The 14,011-nt window shown below is 38.3% G+C and overlaps 1 protein-coding gene and 1 long non-coding RNA gene across 4 annotated transcripts in view; both read right to left on the bottom strand.

Moving 5' to 3' along the window:
• Positions 1 to 524: 524 nt before the first annotated feature.
• On the bottom strand, positions 525 to 11,836 carry LOC133574196 (uncharacterized). The gene is made up of 3 exons (XR_009811381.2): positions 10,642 to 11,836; positions 3,784 to 3,907; positions 525 to 2,347 (listed from the first exon to the last, which is right to left on the bottom strand). It is a non-coding gene; the product is annotated as an uncharacterized lncRNA (long non-coding RNA).
• Positions 11,837 to 12,101: 265 nt separating this feature from the next.
• Positions 12,102 to 14,011, bottom strand: part of LOC133574193 (uncharacterized) — a 45,658-nt gene continuing 43,748 nt past the window's right edge. For 2 of the 3 annotated variants that reach the window (XM_061926289.2, XM_061926288.2), the window contains one exon: positions 12,102 to 12,674. In XM_061926289.2, coding sequence (XP_061782273.1) covers positions 12,454 to 12,674 — 221 coding nt within the window. In that variant the 3' untranslated portion in view covers positions 12,102 to 12,453. The remainder of the gene's footprint in view (positions 12,675 to 14,011) is intronic. The other variant, XM_061926287.2, reaches the window with a different exon arrangement.

Genomic DNA, 14,011 nt, shown 5'->3' on the forward strand with positions numbered 1-14,011 from the left:
ATAGTGAGCTCAGAAAGCATAAGAACAAGTACCGTATTTTCCGCACTATAAGGCGCACCGTATTATAAGGCGCACCTTCAATGAATGGCCTATTTTAAAACTTTGTTCATATATAAGGCGCACCATGGCATTATAAGGCGCATAGAATAGACGCTACAGTAGAGGCTGGGGTTACGTTATGCATCCATTAGATGGAGCTGCGCTAAAGGGAATGTCAACAAAACAAATCGTGATTGTACTGACACTTCTACTTGCTGCTCTGTTCAACAACCCACTGTTCGAGTTTGTCCTCCAACTGTAGCCATCCCGCTTTGTTCATTCGGAAACTCTGTTTAGTCTTCTTTACTTGGCGCAGGTCATCATGTTGCTTCCCCCACTTCCGCACCATTGATTCGTTAATGTTAAATTCTCTCGCTGCTGCTCTATTCCCGTGTTCTACTGCGTGACTGATCGCCTTGAGTTTAAACTCGGCATCGTAAGCGTGTCTCTTAATAGGAGCCGTTTTTGGGTCTTTACATAAAGTTTAGGTCTTGCAACTACAGTAATCAGCCGCCGACTTCATTTTCCCCCGTAGAAGAAGCGCTTCTTCTACGGTAATCAGCCGCCAACTTCATTTTCCCCCGTAGAAGAAGCGCTTCTTCTTCTACGGTAAGCAGCCGTATAAGGGGGAAAATGAAGTCGGCGTAGTTGCGAGACCTGTTGTGGCTCAATATTGGTCCATATATAAGGCGCACTGTCAGCGTTTGAGGAAATTGGAGGTTTTTAGGTGCGCCTTTAATGCAGAAAATACGGCATATATATTTGATTATTTACATTTGATTATTTACAATCCGGGGATGTGGGGTGTGTTAGTCTAGGGTTGTAGTTGCCTGGAGGTGTTCTTTTAGTGCGGTTTTGAAGGAGGATAGAGATGCACATGTCACTAACCTGACTCTTGCCAGATCCTTGTATTTCGCTTAGCTCCACACAAGGGATCGAGAGCAATGCAAACTCCTTCAAGATAGCAAAAAATAATGAACCAATCAGGATCGCCGGGCAGGATTTCATAGTTGTGACGTAGCGCCGAAGTGACTGTTTGATTCAAACAACAATGGCGGCACGCAGCGAGGAGTCGTGTGCTAACATTGATTCTGCTATTGCAACTGTTTTGTCGAATCTATCGAATACTAATTATTTAAGGGTGAGATGGAGTTTGATGGAGTCGGCACCCTGTCCCGTTTATGTGCGACAGACACCTTTGCACTCTCTGACGTCGCTGAAGGAGATGACTGTTCAGAACTCGGTTCCTCTTCAGTCTTTTGCCATCTCTTAAAAGTAGACAGGGTGTCTTCGACTTTCCCTATCAAACGAAAGCCCCGTAAGCATATTCGACACGGTCTCTCCCGAACATTCAACAATTTCAAACCAAGTTCTGTTAGAAGTTCGACAATGCTTTTTTCTTTGGCTACTTTGTGAAATGTTTTTTTGCTGTTCCCAATGACGTCATCTATTCGCATTTTTTCTTTGCACAAACGACATCGATCGTCAACTGACATTGCTACGTTGTTTCAGTAAAAGTTCTCTAAACTTTTCGCTCTGTCGTTATCCAATATGTCGGCTGTTCTGTTTTGGATTTCCCAGCGTCGCTCTCATCAGCGTCACGGCTTGATTTGGATGTGAGTGGTTGAAGTAGCACGTCATTCAAGATAACGGACAAATGGTTTCTCCAATCACATACAATGATTTTTTTTACAAGGCCCCGCCTTCTGAAATATATCTCCTATTGAGAAGTCCCAGATCCTTGTGTGGAGCTCAGCGAACTACAAGGATCTGGCGAGAGTCAGGTTAACATACCACGGCATTATTATGAGGTTTTTGAAACGTCGGTATGCACAATACCGTTACATTTCTCTTCTCTAATGTACACTTTACACATGATAATAAATGTTCTGGAACAATCCACCTCTGGCAACTGACTTTTGAAAAGGAAATTGAATGACTTTTGTTGTTACAATTCAGACAGTCCAGCAGCTGAGAGTCACATGTTTTTCTCTCTCACTGCAGCGTTTTTCTCTTCGTCCATTAAGGAATTAGTATTCCAATATTATTTGCTACACTTGCTCTTCCACTTTATTGGACTCCAAGTCCTCAGTAGGAACCACCTGCATGGGTGTGCAGCAGCCAGTACACACGTACTTTAGAAAGCAGAGATACGCGCTCCCGGACACGACCACGGTCAGGATGATGATGATGGTGGCCCCGAAAGCTGGCGAAACGGCATCCTCCAAGATGGACCTTAGGCCCCCGGTGTTGATGTGGTCGAGTGTCCCCACTGCTCGGCTTTTGTCACTCTCACTTATAGTTTTGCCTGTTATGCGCAGGGAGCAGGCTGATGTTACGTTTAAGGGCTAAAGAATGTTAGAAAGTTAGTCTGTTGATGTACAAAAAAATACAAATCAGAAGCATTGTTGGATCTGATGCAATCCTCAAGAAATGCAGACAAAAACTATTTGCACAACTGATCATGTTAGGAGGCAGCAATCCTCCTATTAGTGACATACAAAGGCAGCATTAGAGGCTGCTGTTGTTTCACAGGCAGGCAACATTTTAAATGGGCCTGTTACTTGTTTCTACCCTCTGGCAACAACTTAGTGAATCACAAACGCCAACAAGCTACTTGCTTGGTTGTATTGTGACAACAAGGGGGCACATTTTGCTGCAGTGGACAGGTACTGAAGTGCTTAATGTGCTTAATGTCAATGCGCTGTGCAAAATTCTAAAGCTATTTTGCGTGCCTGATAGAAAGCGCTCAAAAGTAAACCTCCACTTTTCAAAATATGCGAGCTCGATGCTAATTTACAATGGATACGCCATATACATGCTACTGATTAGCATTAGTGATTTTACATGAAGATTTCAACACCTCCAACATTGGTAATATAGACTTCAACAAATATACACGTTTCAATTAAACAGCTGGTGTGTAATAAGTACAATACTTGCGGTAAAAACACTTTGTAGGACTCAACAAAAGACAAGACTGGCACATTCAACTTAATGGCAACAATTACTTCTTGAGTACGATAACATTGCTAGGGTAACTGAAATGAATATATACTTGTATATGCTAATCAGAGGAGTAAGAAAAAAAGATACAAGAGCTGGACAGTCCAGTTATTATTACTCACTATTAACTATATAGTTTAATTATACATATACATACATATATATGTGTATATATATATATATATATATATATATATAAACTAATTAATATATTTTACACCATGAACACACAAAAGTACAGAAAATCGGTATTGAGCATTGGTATCGAGGTCCGTACATGAATGGATCATCTGTGCTGCACTGCACGTTTGCTATTTTACTGCATATTCTTTAACTTTGTGAATTATTTCCAGGCTTATTTTAAGTTTTTCTGATCAATTCTTCTGTGAAAGGTGGGCCATAGTCAATAATTACTTGCCTGAGGAGCAATCGTATGAATGAAACGATATATCTTCACTATGCACACAAACATAGTCGCAGGTTTGTGCTGTAGGTTTTAATTTGAGTATTGTTGTGAGTCTTTGCATTGATTCATGTCATACAATGTGTTGATTATCATGAAGAACCTACAAGGGTCGATCACATTTTGAGCCCAAGCTCGGTACAATTGTGTTGTGTGAGTACACCCAACAATAATTACTATTATGTATGAGCTCGTTAAAGGTGTGAATGTGTCATTCAGGTCCCTAACTAAGCAGAGCGTGTGCTTGTTAAAAAATTATACAGTATTATACTTACAGTATGTGGCCTGAAATGCCACATATAGGAGAAGAAGAGACGGTAATGGAAATGAATGTTCTTGTAACATTTTACGCAGGTCTGGTCTAGCATGGAGATTGTTGAAGCAGCATTGCAGGGAAACCTGGAAAAGAATACATGCAATCACATGTATGTGGGTGTGTGTGTATGTGTGTGTATGCAGTGGCGAACAATTCAGTCTACCTACTCAAGTCCTGGTTCACCTTGTTCTTATTACCAAACAGTGCCTGTCTAAGCCTACAAAATGGGTCAGATTACATGGACATGTGAAGCTGATGCAGGGCCGGTTGTAGGCAGGAATATATGAGGCGGTGTGGTGTGGTGCCAGAAAGGTGGCTGTTGCAAACAGAACAAATACCTGTGCCAGCATATATTCTTATACATGAATGACATCAAATCCAAATCCCACACTTGCCCTACAGATAAGAGCCCCCAATCTAACATAGCTAAAATAGACACTTACCATATTTTCCGAACCATAGGGCTCCAGACAGATGTGTTTTTTTGGCCCAATATGGCTCTTTCAACATTTTGGGTTGCCGATCCCTGCTTTAGACACAGTAATGGGTGTTTTCACGTTGTGTTTTACCAACTAACAAGGAGTCAAAATTTTCCCCACTTTAAAGCCCTTTTTCTATTCTTTATGCTGCGTCTCTCGCAAAGCAGGTATGTATGTTTGATGTGAAACGGAGTTGCGATACATGCCTTTACCGTGATTTATGAACACAGGAGGACCGGTAGGCAGCAAATACACACAGCTTTATCTTACAGTTGTGTGGATGTCACGATCGATGGCATCATATAGAGTAAAAAAAAAGTGTCCTTTTCACTTTCTCCCAGGTGTTCACTGATTACGATGTGGAACATGTTAAATCTACACATTTTTGTTTTGGCGCCGCCGCCTTCCTCTTCTCACAAGGAAAAGCATCTGATTGGCTCTCCGCCGTAGCTAAACTCCACCCTTTCTCGTATGTAAACTGTTAAAGAGCTGTGCCTGTGATTGGAGAGATTCCCAACGTGTCCCATCCATCTACAAGACAATATTAAATATGATTGGATTAGGGCTGGGCGATATGGCCTTTTTTAATATCTCGATATTTTTAGGCCATATCGCGATACACGATATATATCTCGATATTTTGCCTTAGTCTTGAAGTAACACTTGATGCATATAATCACAGCAGTATGATGATTCTATGTGTCTACATTACACATTCTTGTTCATACTGCATTAATATATGCTCATTTTAAACTTTCATGCAGAGAGGGAAATCACAACTAAGTCAATTGACCGAAACTGTATTTATTAATTAAACAGTTATTAAGCAGTGGCACAAACATTCATGTCATTTCAAAACAGAAAGTGCAAGATTGTCAGAGACATTTTAAAACAAGCTATTAGTGCACTTTTGTGCATGATGTCACTAAGATGACAAATCAAAACAACACTAAATTAAAGTGCACTTTTTGTACAAAACGCCACTACAATAGTTTAAAACAAATAAAGTGCACTTTTGTGCATGATGTCACACAAGATATTTCAATAAGTATCAAATAAAAATGAGCTGCATAATAGGAAATCAAATAGTGTATGTCCTTCGCTATGTGGTAGGTTACTGCAGACGTTATCTCCTTATGTCGTTTTTTTTTTCATACGGCGTTGATGTGGAAATGGTTGCCTCGGCATTTTGTTGGTGTGGCACCGAACGGAGATGTTGACATGCGGAGTAAGCACTCTTCATTCTCTAGCAGGTGACTTTTCAAATGATGCTACAAATTAGCAGTAATGCTACTTTTTGTAGCAACGCTTTTGCTCCACACTTGACAAATGACGGTTGTCTGTTCGACCTATTCCCACTTGACGCCAAACCACCGCCAGACGATGGACCCCGTGCTGTTTTTCTTGGGAATTCATTCTTCCTTCATTTGTTACCAGTCGCAACTTCTTTCTCTCGTATTACCACTCGCACCACAGCTAACGTTACCCATGCTACTGCCTCTCTGCTCCGCGAGGGCGTATACGTATGTGACATATGTAAGAAGGTGCGCTTGTTTATGTCTCTGTGAGAAGGAGAGACTAGAAAGAGGGAGAAGAGCCTGTAGTGTAATGCCTGCAGCTAAAAGCAACTGCGTGAGAACGTATACTCGAATATCACGATATAGTCATTTTCTATATCGCAGAGAGACAAACCCGCGATATATCGAGTATATCGATATATCGCCCCGCCCTAGATTGGATCTCATTTTTCGTCTCGTTTTTATTTATCAATGCTGGTTTACTGAGGGCTGAGGGAAATGGATGTGCGGAGTGTGCGCAGTCTGATACAACGGAGTGACAGCGATGAGGGGAAAATGTTAGTATATCGTCTCTTTTTCCCGCTACTGCAGATACTTTAATCAACTCACCGGCTTCCTCCCACCTCCAAAGACATGCACCTGGGGATAGCTTGATTGGCAACACTAAATTGGCCCTAGTATGTGAATGTTGTTTGTCTATCTGTGTTGGCCCTGCGATGAGGTGACGACTTGTCCAGGGTGTACCCCGCCTTCCGTCTGAATGCAGCTGAGATAGGCTCCAACACCCCCCACGACCCCGAAAGGGACAAGCGGTAGAATATGGATGGATGGAACTTCAAATAATTGATTTGAGGGGGCAATACATCTATTTGAGGCCTCTTTCCCCTACGTAGAGCCAGCCGCAATTTGTACCATGTTACCTTACGTTTACATTACAAGCTTCAAATTCTGTATGTGTATGCCTGCCCCTACCCACAGAGACAAATATAGCGGATGACTGACAAGACTGTTCACTTCATTCCACTGTAGGGAATCTTATTCATCTCATTATGTAAATCAAAACTCATCTATTTATTTATGAGATGTTTATTTGTTTATTCATGTAATTAATATCTATTTACTTACTCATTAATGTATTTATTCACTGCTGTGTTATAGATTGAGTACAAACAGATGTGTTAGAAATTACTATGAAACAAAAAGTGGTAGGATTAAATAATCTCTGCTTCTTCCTTCATCTTTTCCGACATGCCGTAATGAGAAACTGGAAATATGTGATGTGTTATATGGTAATTGTACGCATGTTGGAAATAAACTAACACCATTACCCCAATGCCCCAAATTTACATGATAGTAAGTATTAGAATATTGTTTGTTCTATAATGACTAATAAAACCCTGTATATTTGTAATTCTAAAATATAATAATTATCCACAAATATATGGCACATCATTTGATTAAAATATTTAATTATAATTACTTATTTGTATTCTTTTGCCATACACACATACACTTTGTGTCATGCGTGGGGTAAAGGATTTTGCAGATTGTCAAAAAAATACCTTTTTCAATTAAATAAGTTTCCACATAATGTATAGAAGGGGTCCCCAAACTTTTTGACTCGGTAGCTGCATTGTGTTAAAACACAATGCAGCCTAAATACACATATTTATATATATATATATTATATATATATTTATATATATAAATATACATATATATATATATATATATATATATATACATATATATATATATATATATATATATGATATATATAAATATACATACATATATATATATTATACATATATATATATATATATATATATATATATATATATATATATATATATATTATATATATATAAATATACATACCGGTACATATATATATATATATTATACATATATATATATATATATTATACATACACTACCGTTCAAAAGTTTGGGGTCACCCAAACAATTTTGTGTTTTCCATGAAAAGTCACACTTATTCACCACCATACATTGTGAAATGAATAGAAAATAGAGTCAAGACATTGACAAAGTTAGAAATAATGATTTGTATTTGAAAAAAGATTGTTTTTACATCAAACTTTGCTTTCGTCAAAGAATCCTCCATTTGCAGCAATTACAGCATTGCAGACCTTTGGCATTCTAGCTGTTAATTTGTTGAGGTAATCTGGAGAAATTGCACCCCACGCTTCTAGAAGCAGCTCCCACAAGTTGGATTGGTTGGATGGGCACTTCTTGCGTACCATACGGTCAAGCTGCTCCCACAACAGCTCAATGGGGTTCAGATCTGGTGACTGCGCTGGCCACTCCATTACCGATAGAATCCCAGCTGCCTGCTTCTTCTCTAAATAGTTCTTGCACAATTTGGAAGTGTGTTTTGGGTCATTGTCCTGTTGTAGGATGAAATTGGCTCCAATCAAGCTCTGTCCACTGGGTATGGCATGGCGTTGCAAAATGGAGTGATAGCCTTCCTTATTCAGAATCCCTTTTACCCTGTACAAATCTCCCACCTTACCAGCACCAAAGCAACCCCAGACCATCACATGACCTCCACCATGCTTAACAGATGGCGTCAGGCATTCTTCCAGCATCTTTTCAGTTGATCTGCGTCTCACAAACGTTCTTCTTTGTGATCCAAACACCTCAGAATTGGATTCATCCATCCACAACACTTTTTTCCAGTCTTCCTCTGTCCAATGTCTGTGTTCTTTTGCCCATCTTAATCTTTTTCTTTTATTGGCCAGTCTCAGATATGGCTTTTTCTTTGCCACTCTGCCATGAAGCCCGGAATCCCGCAGCCGCCTCTTCACTGTAGATGTTGACACTGGTGTTTTGCGGGTACTATTTCATGAAGATGCCAGTTGGGGACCTGTGAGGCGTCTGTTTCTCAAACTAGAGACTCTAATGTACTTATCTTCTTGCTCAGTTGTGCAACGCGGCTTCCCACTTCTTTTTCTACTCTGGTTAGAGCCTGTTTGTGCTGTCCTCTGAAGGGAGTAGTACACACCGTTGTAGGAAATCTTCAATTTCTTAGCAATTTCTCGCATGGAATAGCCTTCATTTCTAAGAACAAGAATAGACTGTCGAGTTTCAGATGAAAGTTCACTTTTTCTGGCCATTTTGAGCGTTTAATTGACCCCACAAATGTGGTGGTCCAGAAACTCAATCTGCTCAAAGGAAGGTCCGTTTTGTAGCTTCTGTCACGAGCTAAACTGTTTTCAGATGTGTGAACATGATTGCACAAGGGTTTTCTAATCATCAATTAGCCTTCTGAGCCAATGAGCAAACACATTGTACCATTAGAACACTGGAGTGATAGTTGCTGGAAATGGGCCTCTATGTAGATATTGCACCAAAAACCAGACATTTGCAGCTAGAATAGTCATTTACCACATTAGCAATGTATAGAGTGTATTTCTTTAAAGTTAAGACTAGTTTAAAGTTATCTTCATTGAAAAGTACAGTGCTTTTCCTTCAAAAATAAGGACATTTCAATGTGACCCCAAACTTTTGAACGGTAGTATATATATATATATATATATATATATATATATATATATATATATATATATTATACATATATATATATATATATGTATATATATATGTATATATATATATTTATATATATTATACATATATATATATATATATTATACATATATATATGTATATATATATGTATATATATATATTATACATATATATATATATATATATATGTATATATATATATGTATTATACATATATATATATATATATATATATATATATATTCCTCGCGCACTAATTGACTGAAAGAGCGATGCGTGCACTTTTTGTGCGCTCGCCCGACACTGCGGCACGAGCGCGATGATGGAGCTTCGAGGCTTCGGGGTAGACTAATGTTGGGTTGTGCATGGTTGAATGTATGTATGTATGTGTATGCTTGCTTTTGTGCTCCTATATTGTGTTTGTCATATCGCGTTTTTGTGCTTGCCACCATGTCTCAGCATTCCATGCATATACTGACCTCTGGACCCCCTGCCAAAAGCTTCTTCTAGCTTATCTGGGGGACCCTTTCACTTACCACCATCCTTAAATGGATATTCACTTCTGTTGTAATTTGTAATATGGTATTGTGAATAAACTTGAAACTTGAATGTCACGTTATCGATGGGAAAATGCATTTTTAGACAGTATGATTTGCCTGAGCAGCTAGGAGACACAGAGAGTAACAAGCGGTAGAAAATGTATTAGAAAGGACAGATTCTAAAAAAAAATTTGAAAAAAAAAAACACTTTTGTTTTTAAAACTTGGGACTTCCTTCAGGCTGGATTTGACGCTGGCGGACCGTATCTGGCCCTCGGGTCGTATTTTGGGTACCACTGATGTAAAGCAAAGCATTGTACGTACATATTGATTGTCTTTGGCTAGTTTAATGAACTGTGAGGACACCCCTGCATAGGTGGGATTGAGATACTATAAATGTTGGTATCATTCCGACACCCAGTGACTATACAGATACAAAATATGACAACTATCTGCACCATAATTAAACACCAACACAAATATGACAACTATCTGCACCATAATTAAACACCAACACAAATATGACAACTATCTGCACCATAATTAAACACCAACACAAATATGACAACTATCTGCACCATAATTAAACACCAACACAAAGTACATGATTTTTTTCTTTTTTTTAAAAATAAACTGAAACATATGGATCTCATCACGCGTTGCATCAAACCAATACTGACACTAAAACGGTATCGCTAATATTGGTATATTGGATTGATTCGACACAAACTCAGCAGCGTACGAATGATCGATCGTGTGCTGTCACCTTTATGCACTGAACCGTATAGTGTAACTATGCACATAAATATCACATTTACTAACCAACAGTGTACACGACAGCACATACGTATCCCTAACCTATACTCACAATGGTCATATAAAGCAGGAAAATAACATAGAAATGAATCAAATACATTTGACGAGTAAAAGGGCTGTACCGTACTTACCTTGGCTTTTGACTCCCCAGCCGGTCTGTATTACGGTAATATTAGAAATGGATTGTTACATGTATTTTTGTTAACATTCCCAACCTGGTTTCATTAGAACTACACCTTTAGATGTAGATATGAAAATAAGAAATACAGCTGCTTAATAAAATGGCTGGAATATATATAAAATTGTTTTCTCACCACTCGGTGAATTAGAGCAAGTCCTCCCCCTAAAATGTGCAGTGTCAACCTTAACGCCAATTTATGAATACATTTTAAGAATCTACTGTAAACCTATATATGATGCGGTTCGGCTATTTTTTACTTGCGCAGGATACAATTAAAGAACATTAAGGGGGATATTTTGCGGGGTAATAATTTTTTTTTAAAAAGCGCTTCATTTACGGACTGACTCATTAGCATATTTGCTAATGTCACTAACATGTCACATTGCAATTTTAGAGCAAAAGTCCAGTATCTTCCTAGCTTGTTGGATATAAATTGAGGAAATAGTGGCAAGAGTTGAATTGCACTATTAGACATTCTAATATAATTGAATGTCTTTAAAAACAGCTTGAATAGCAAAAATCAAAATATTTGACAAAATAGGTAGCTCACCTGACACACCGCCATTTTGAGAAGAGTCGTGTCCTGGGATAGTCACGTGACAACCACCCCTAAATGTTCCTATATGTCTGAGGTGTCAAACATTTCCTATCACTTACACTATATATACTTTTTTTTTAATTAAAGGCATCCATTTTTAAAAATACGTTTTTAGGCCATCACCATACAACCAGAATAAGCTAGAATAGACAAAAAGTCACCCCAAGAGTTGTATTGAACCGCTAGATGCCCAAACATTCACACCCCTACAAAATAAATCACAAATAAATCAACATCACTTACAAATAGGGCGATGAGCGAAAATGGAGGGGAGAACCACAAGGATGTTGCCCTCAAACATGTGATTTCTTTATAAAATCTAAGTGTTGCTCTCCCTTTTTTTTTTTTTTATCTAAGTGCTTGCTGGCACTTACACCTTTTTTAGGCCCTATGGTGACTTATTTTGCAGTGGTATTCAATGTTCGGCTGTACAATAAATGTGTGTACAAAAATCGGGGCAAAATTTCCATCGAAAAACCGAATATGAAAAGCGGTACTGCCACTGTACGTGACAATGCAAATTAATGTAATATCTTATATTAGCTTATTAATGAATTTTGATTTACATTATGTTGAGGGCCAATAAAAAAGTGAATGGTGGATGAATTTTAGATACCTGAAATAAAAATAAAATAAAAACAAATAAAAGTATGTCCAATTTTCTCACATTTTAAATGTAATGGTTTGAAATGCTTCTTTGGTCCACTCTGGCAGACACTGCAGTACAACATTTCATGGCACCACAATGTATTTGTATTTGTACAGCACAAAAGAGTCTCTTAAAACCCTTTTGGTTACAAAAATCAATCAAGGTTTGACAGTCGTTTCAATTTTATTTACATAATGTCAACAAAAAAAGGCTGCCTTTGAATATCAAACATGCCCCAAATCAGCACATGCTCCTTTTCACATGAACAATTTTCATCCAATCTTCACCACATGACAGGTTTTGTCACAACAGTGCAGAGAATAATCAATATTTAGAGCAATGCTTCATGATCAAATTGCTATTAAAATGTTTTCCTGCTGAAAAAATTAAAAGGGGAAAAAAAAATCCTTATTTTTATGAAGGCGATGTACTATTTCAGGAATATTGTGTGGATGGTCCAAGATAAAATACTCACAAATTTACATGTGTACATGAAGTATAGAAATTGTGGTAATTCAAAAAAAGTCTGCTGCGGAGGGACGTCTTTTTTTAGGTGTGCTGTTTGGTGCACTGAGAGCCCTCTTTCTGTTGATCTTGGCGGTCTTCTTGATGCTGGCGGAGAGCGGCTTGGGAGAAGCCTTTAAAACCCCGAACTTTGGTTTCTGTTTCGGGTCAAAAGGGACTTTTGATGACCCTTCAGGGCTCAGTAACAGGCTGCGATCGTTCTTCTTGAACTCTAACATAAAATAGAAAAAAAAAGTGAATGGTCAAGCATCTTCCATACAAAAATCATCGCTAAATGATGTCATTAGGTCAGCATCATTGGCCATGACACACATGCTATTGTGCATGTAATTGTAATGGACTCTGGAGGATAGAGAACAATTGTTAAATGATTAAAACAAATATCTAAAGAAAAACAAATATGTTTAGAAATGAAGAAGTGTCGCAATACGATTTTTCACTTCCGAAACAATATGTGCGCCTTTATTACCGGTCAATACAGATATTAATTTGATAGGATAGCATAAGAAATCATAGGACATACTTGTATTATATTGTAGTGTGGAATCTTAGAAAAACTTTGATCAAGATATATTATTTAAACAGAACAATGGAAGTTGGACAAACACTAACCTAATGACAGACTTATGCTGTCTTTTTTTTTATATTGAAATGGAATGGTAATTAGTTTTTTGGCAACACCTAAGTGTCACAATAATTCATTGAGTTAAGATCATGACAAGAGCTGGGCACCAAACCCAGTTCAATACGTAAACCCTTAACACGCCCATTAGAATGCTAGTCTAGCCAGTAGCCACAACAACACAGCAGTTCCTCATTATGCACATTGCAATGACTGGTCACATTATGCTTTTTTTTTTCTCTACATTTAAAACATTTCCTTGTGGTCTACATAACATGTAATGGAGGTGCTTGGGTCGACATGTTGCATAGAATGTTTTACAGACCGTTTTAAGCTGATTCAGGATATGCCGTTTTGGGGGGATGGTTTTATCTAAGTGCCTCCACTTTGATAGTTTCTTCTTACCGTCATCTTTGTTGTAGTTTTTAGAGCTTCCATAGTAAGTCTATTGACGGATTAAGATCCAACTATATGCTACTTTGTATTAAAAATGGCAAAAGCGGAGGATGCATGTGCATGTATGAGCCTGTCTACCCCACAGCAAGAAGATAGCAAAAAAGGAGCTTATTGAATACATCGTTGAACTGCAATAGTGGACTAGCGCAAAGCAGTTGAGGTAAATTTCTACCATTGGTATCTGCTGATGTCACACTTTGGAAAAAACATCACAAATGGGGAAAATTCCCAACGGCTCATTTCCCGGAATTATGAAGGAATGATTCCCGTGCGCGGCCACCGCTGCTGCTCCCCTCACCTCCCAGGGGGTGATCAAGGGTGACGGGTCAAATGCAGAGAATAATTTCGCCACACATTGTGTGTGTGACAATCATTGGTACTTTAAGTACTTTACTTTAACATATAGGGGGGAAATATATGCCCGTAAGCCTGTATGTTGACGTGTCATTGAATTGACAAGGCACAATATA

Source organism: Nerophis lumbriciformis, linkage group LG31 (genome assembly GCF_033978685.3).
Source record: "Nerophis lumbriciformis linkage group LG31, RoL_Nlum_v2.1, whole genome shotgun sequence".
NCBI classification, from domain to species: domain Eukaryota; kingdom Metazoa; phylum Chordata; class Actinopteri; order Syngnathiformes; family Syngnathidae; genus Nerophis; species Nerophis lumbriciformis.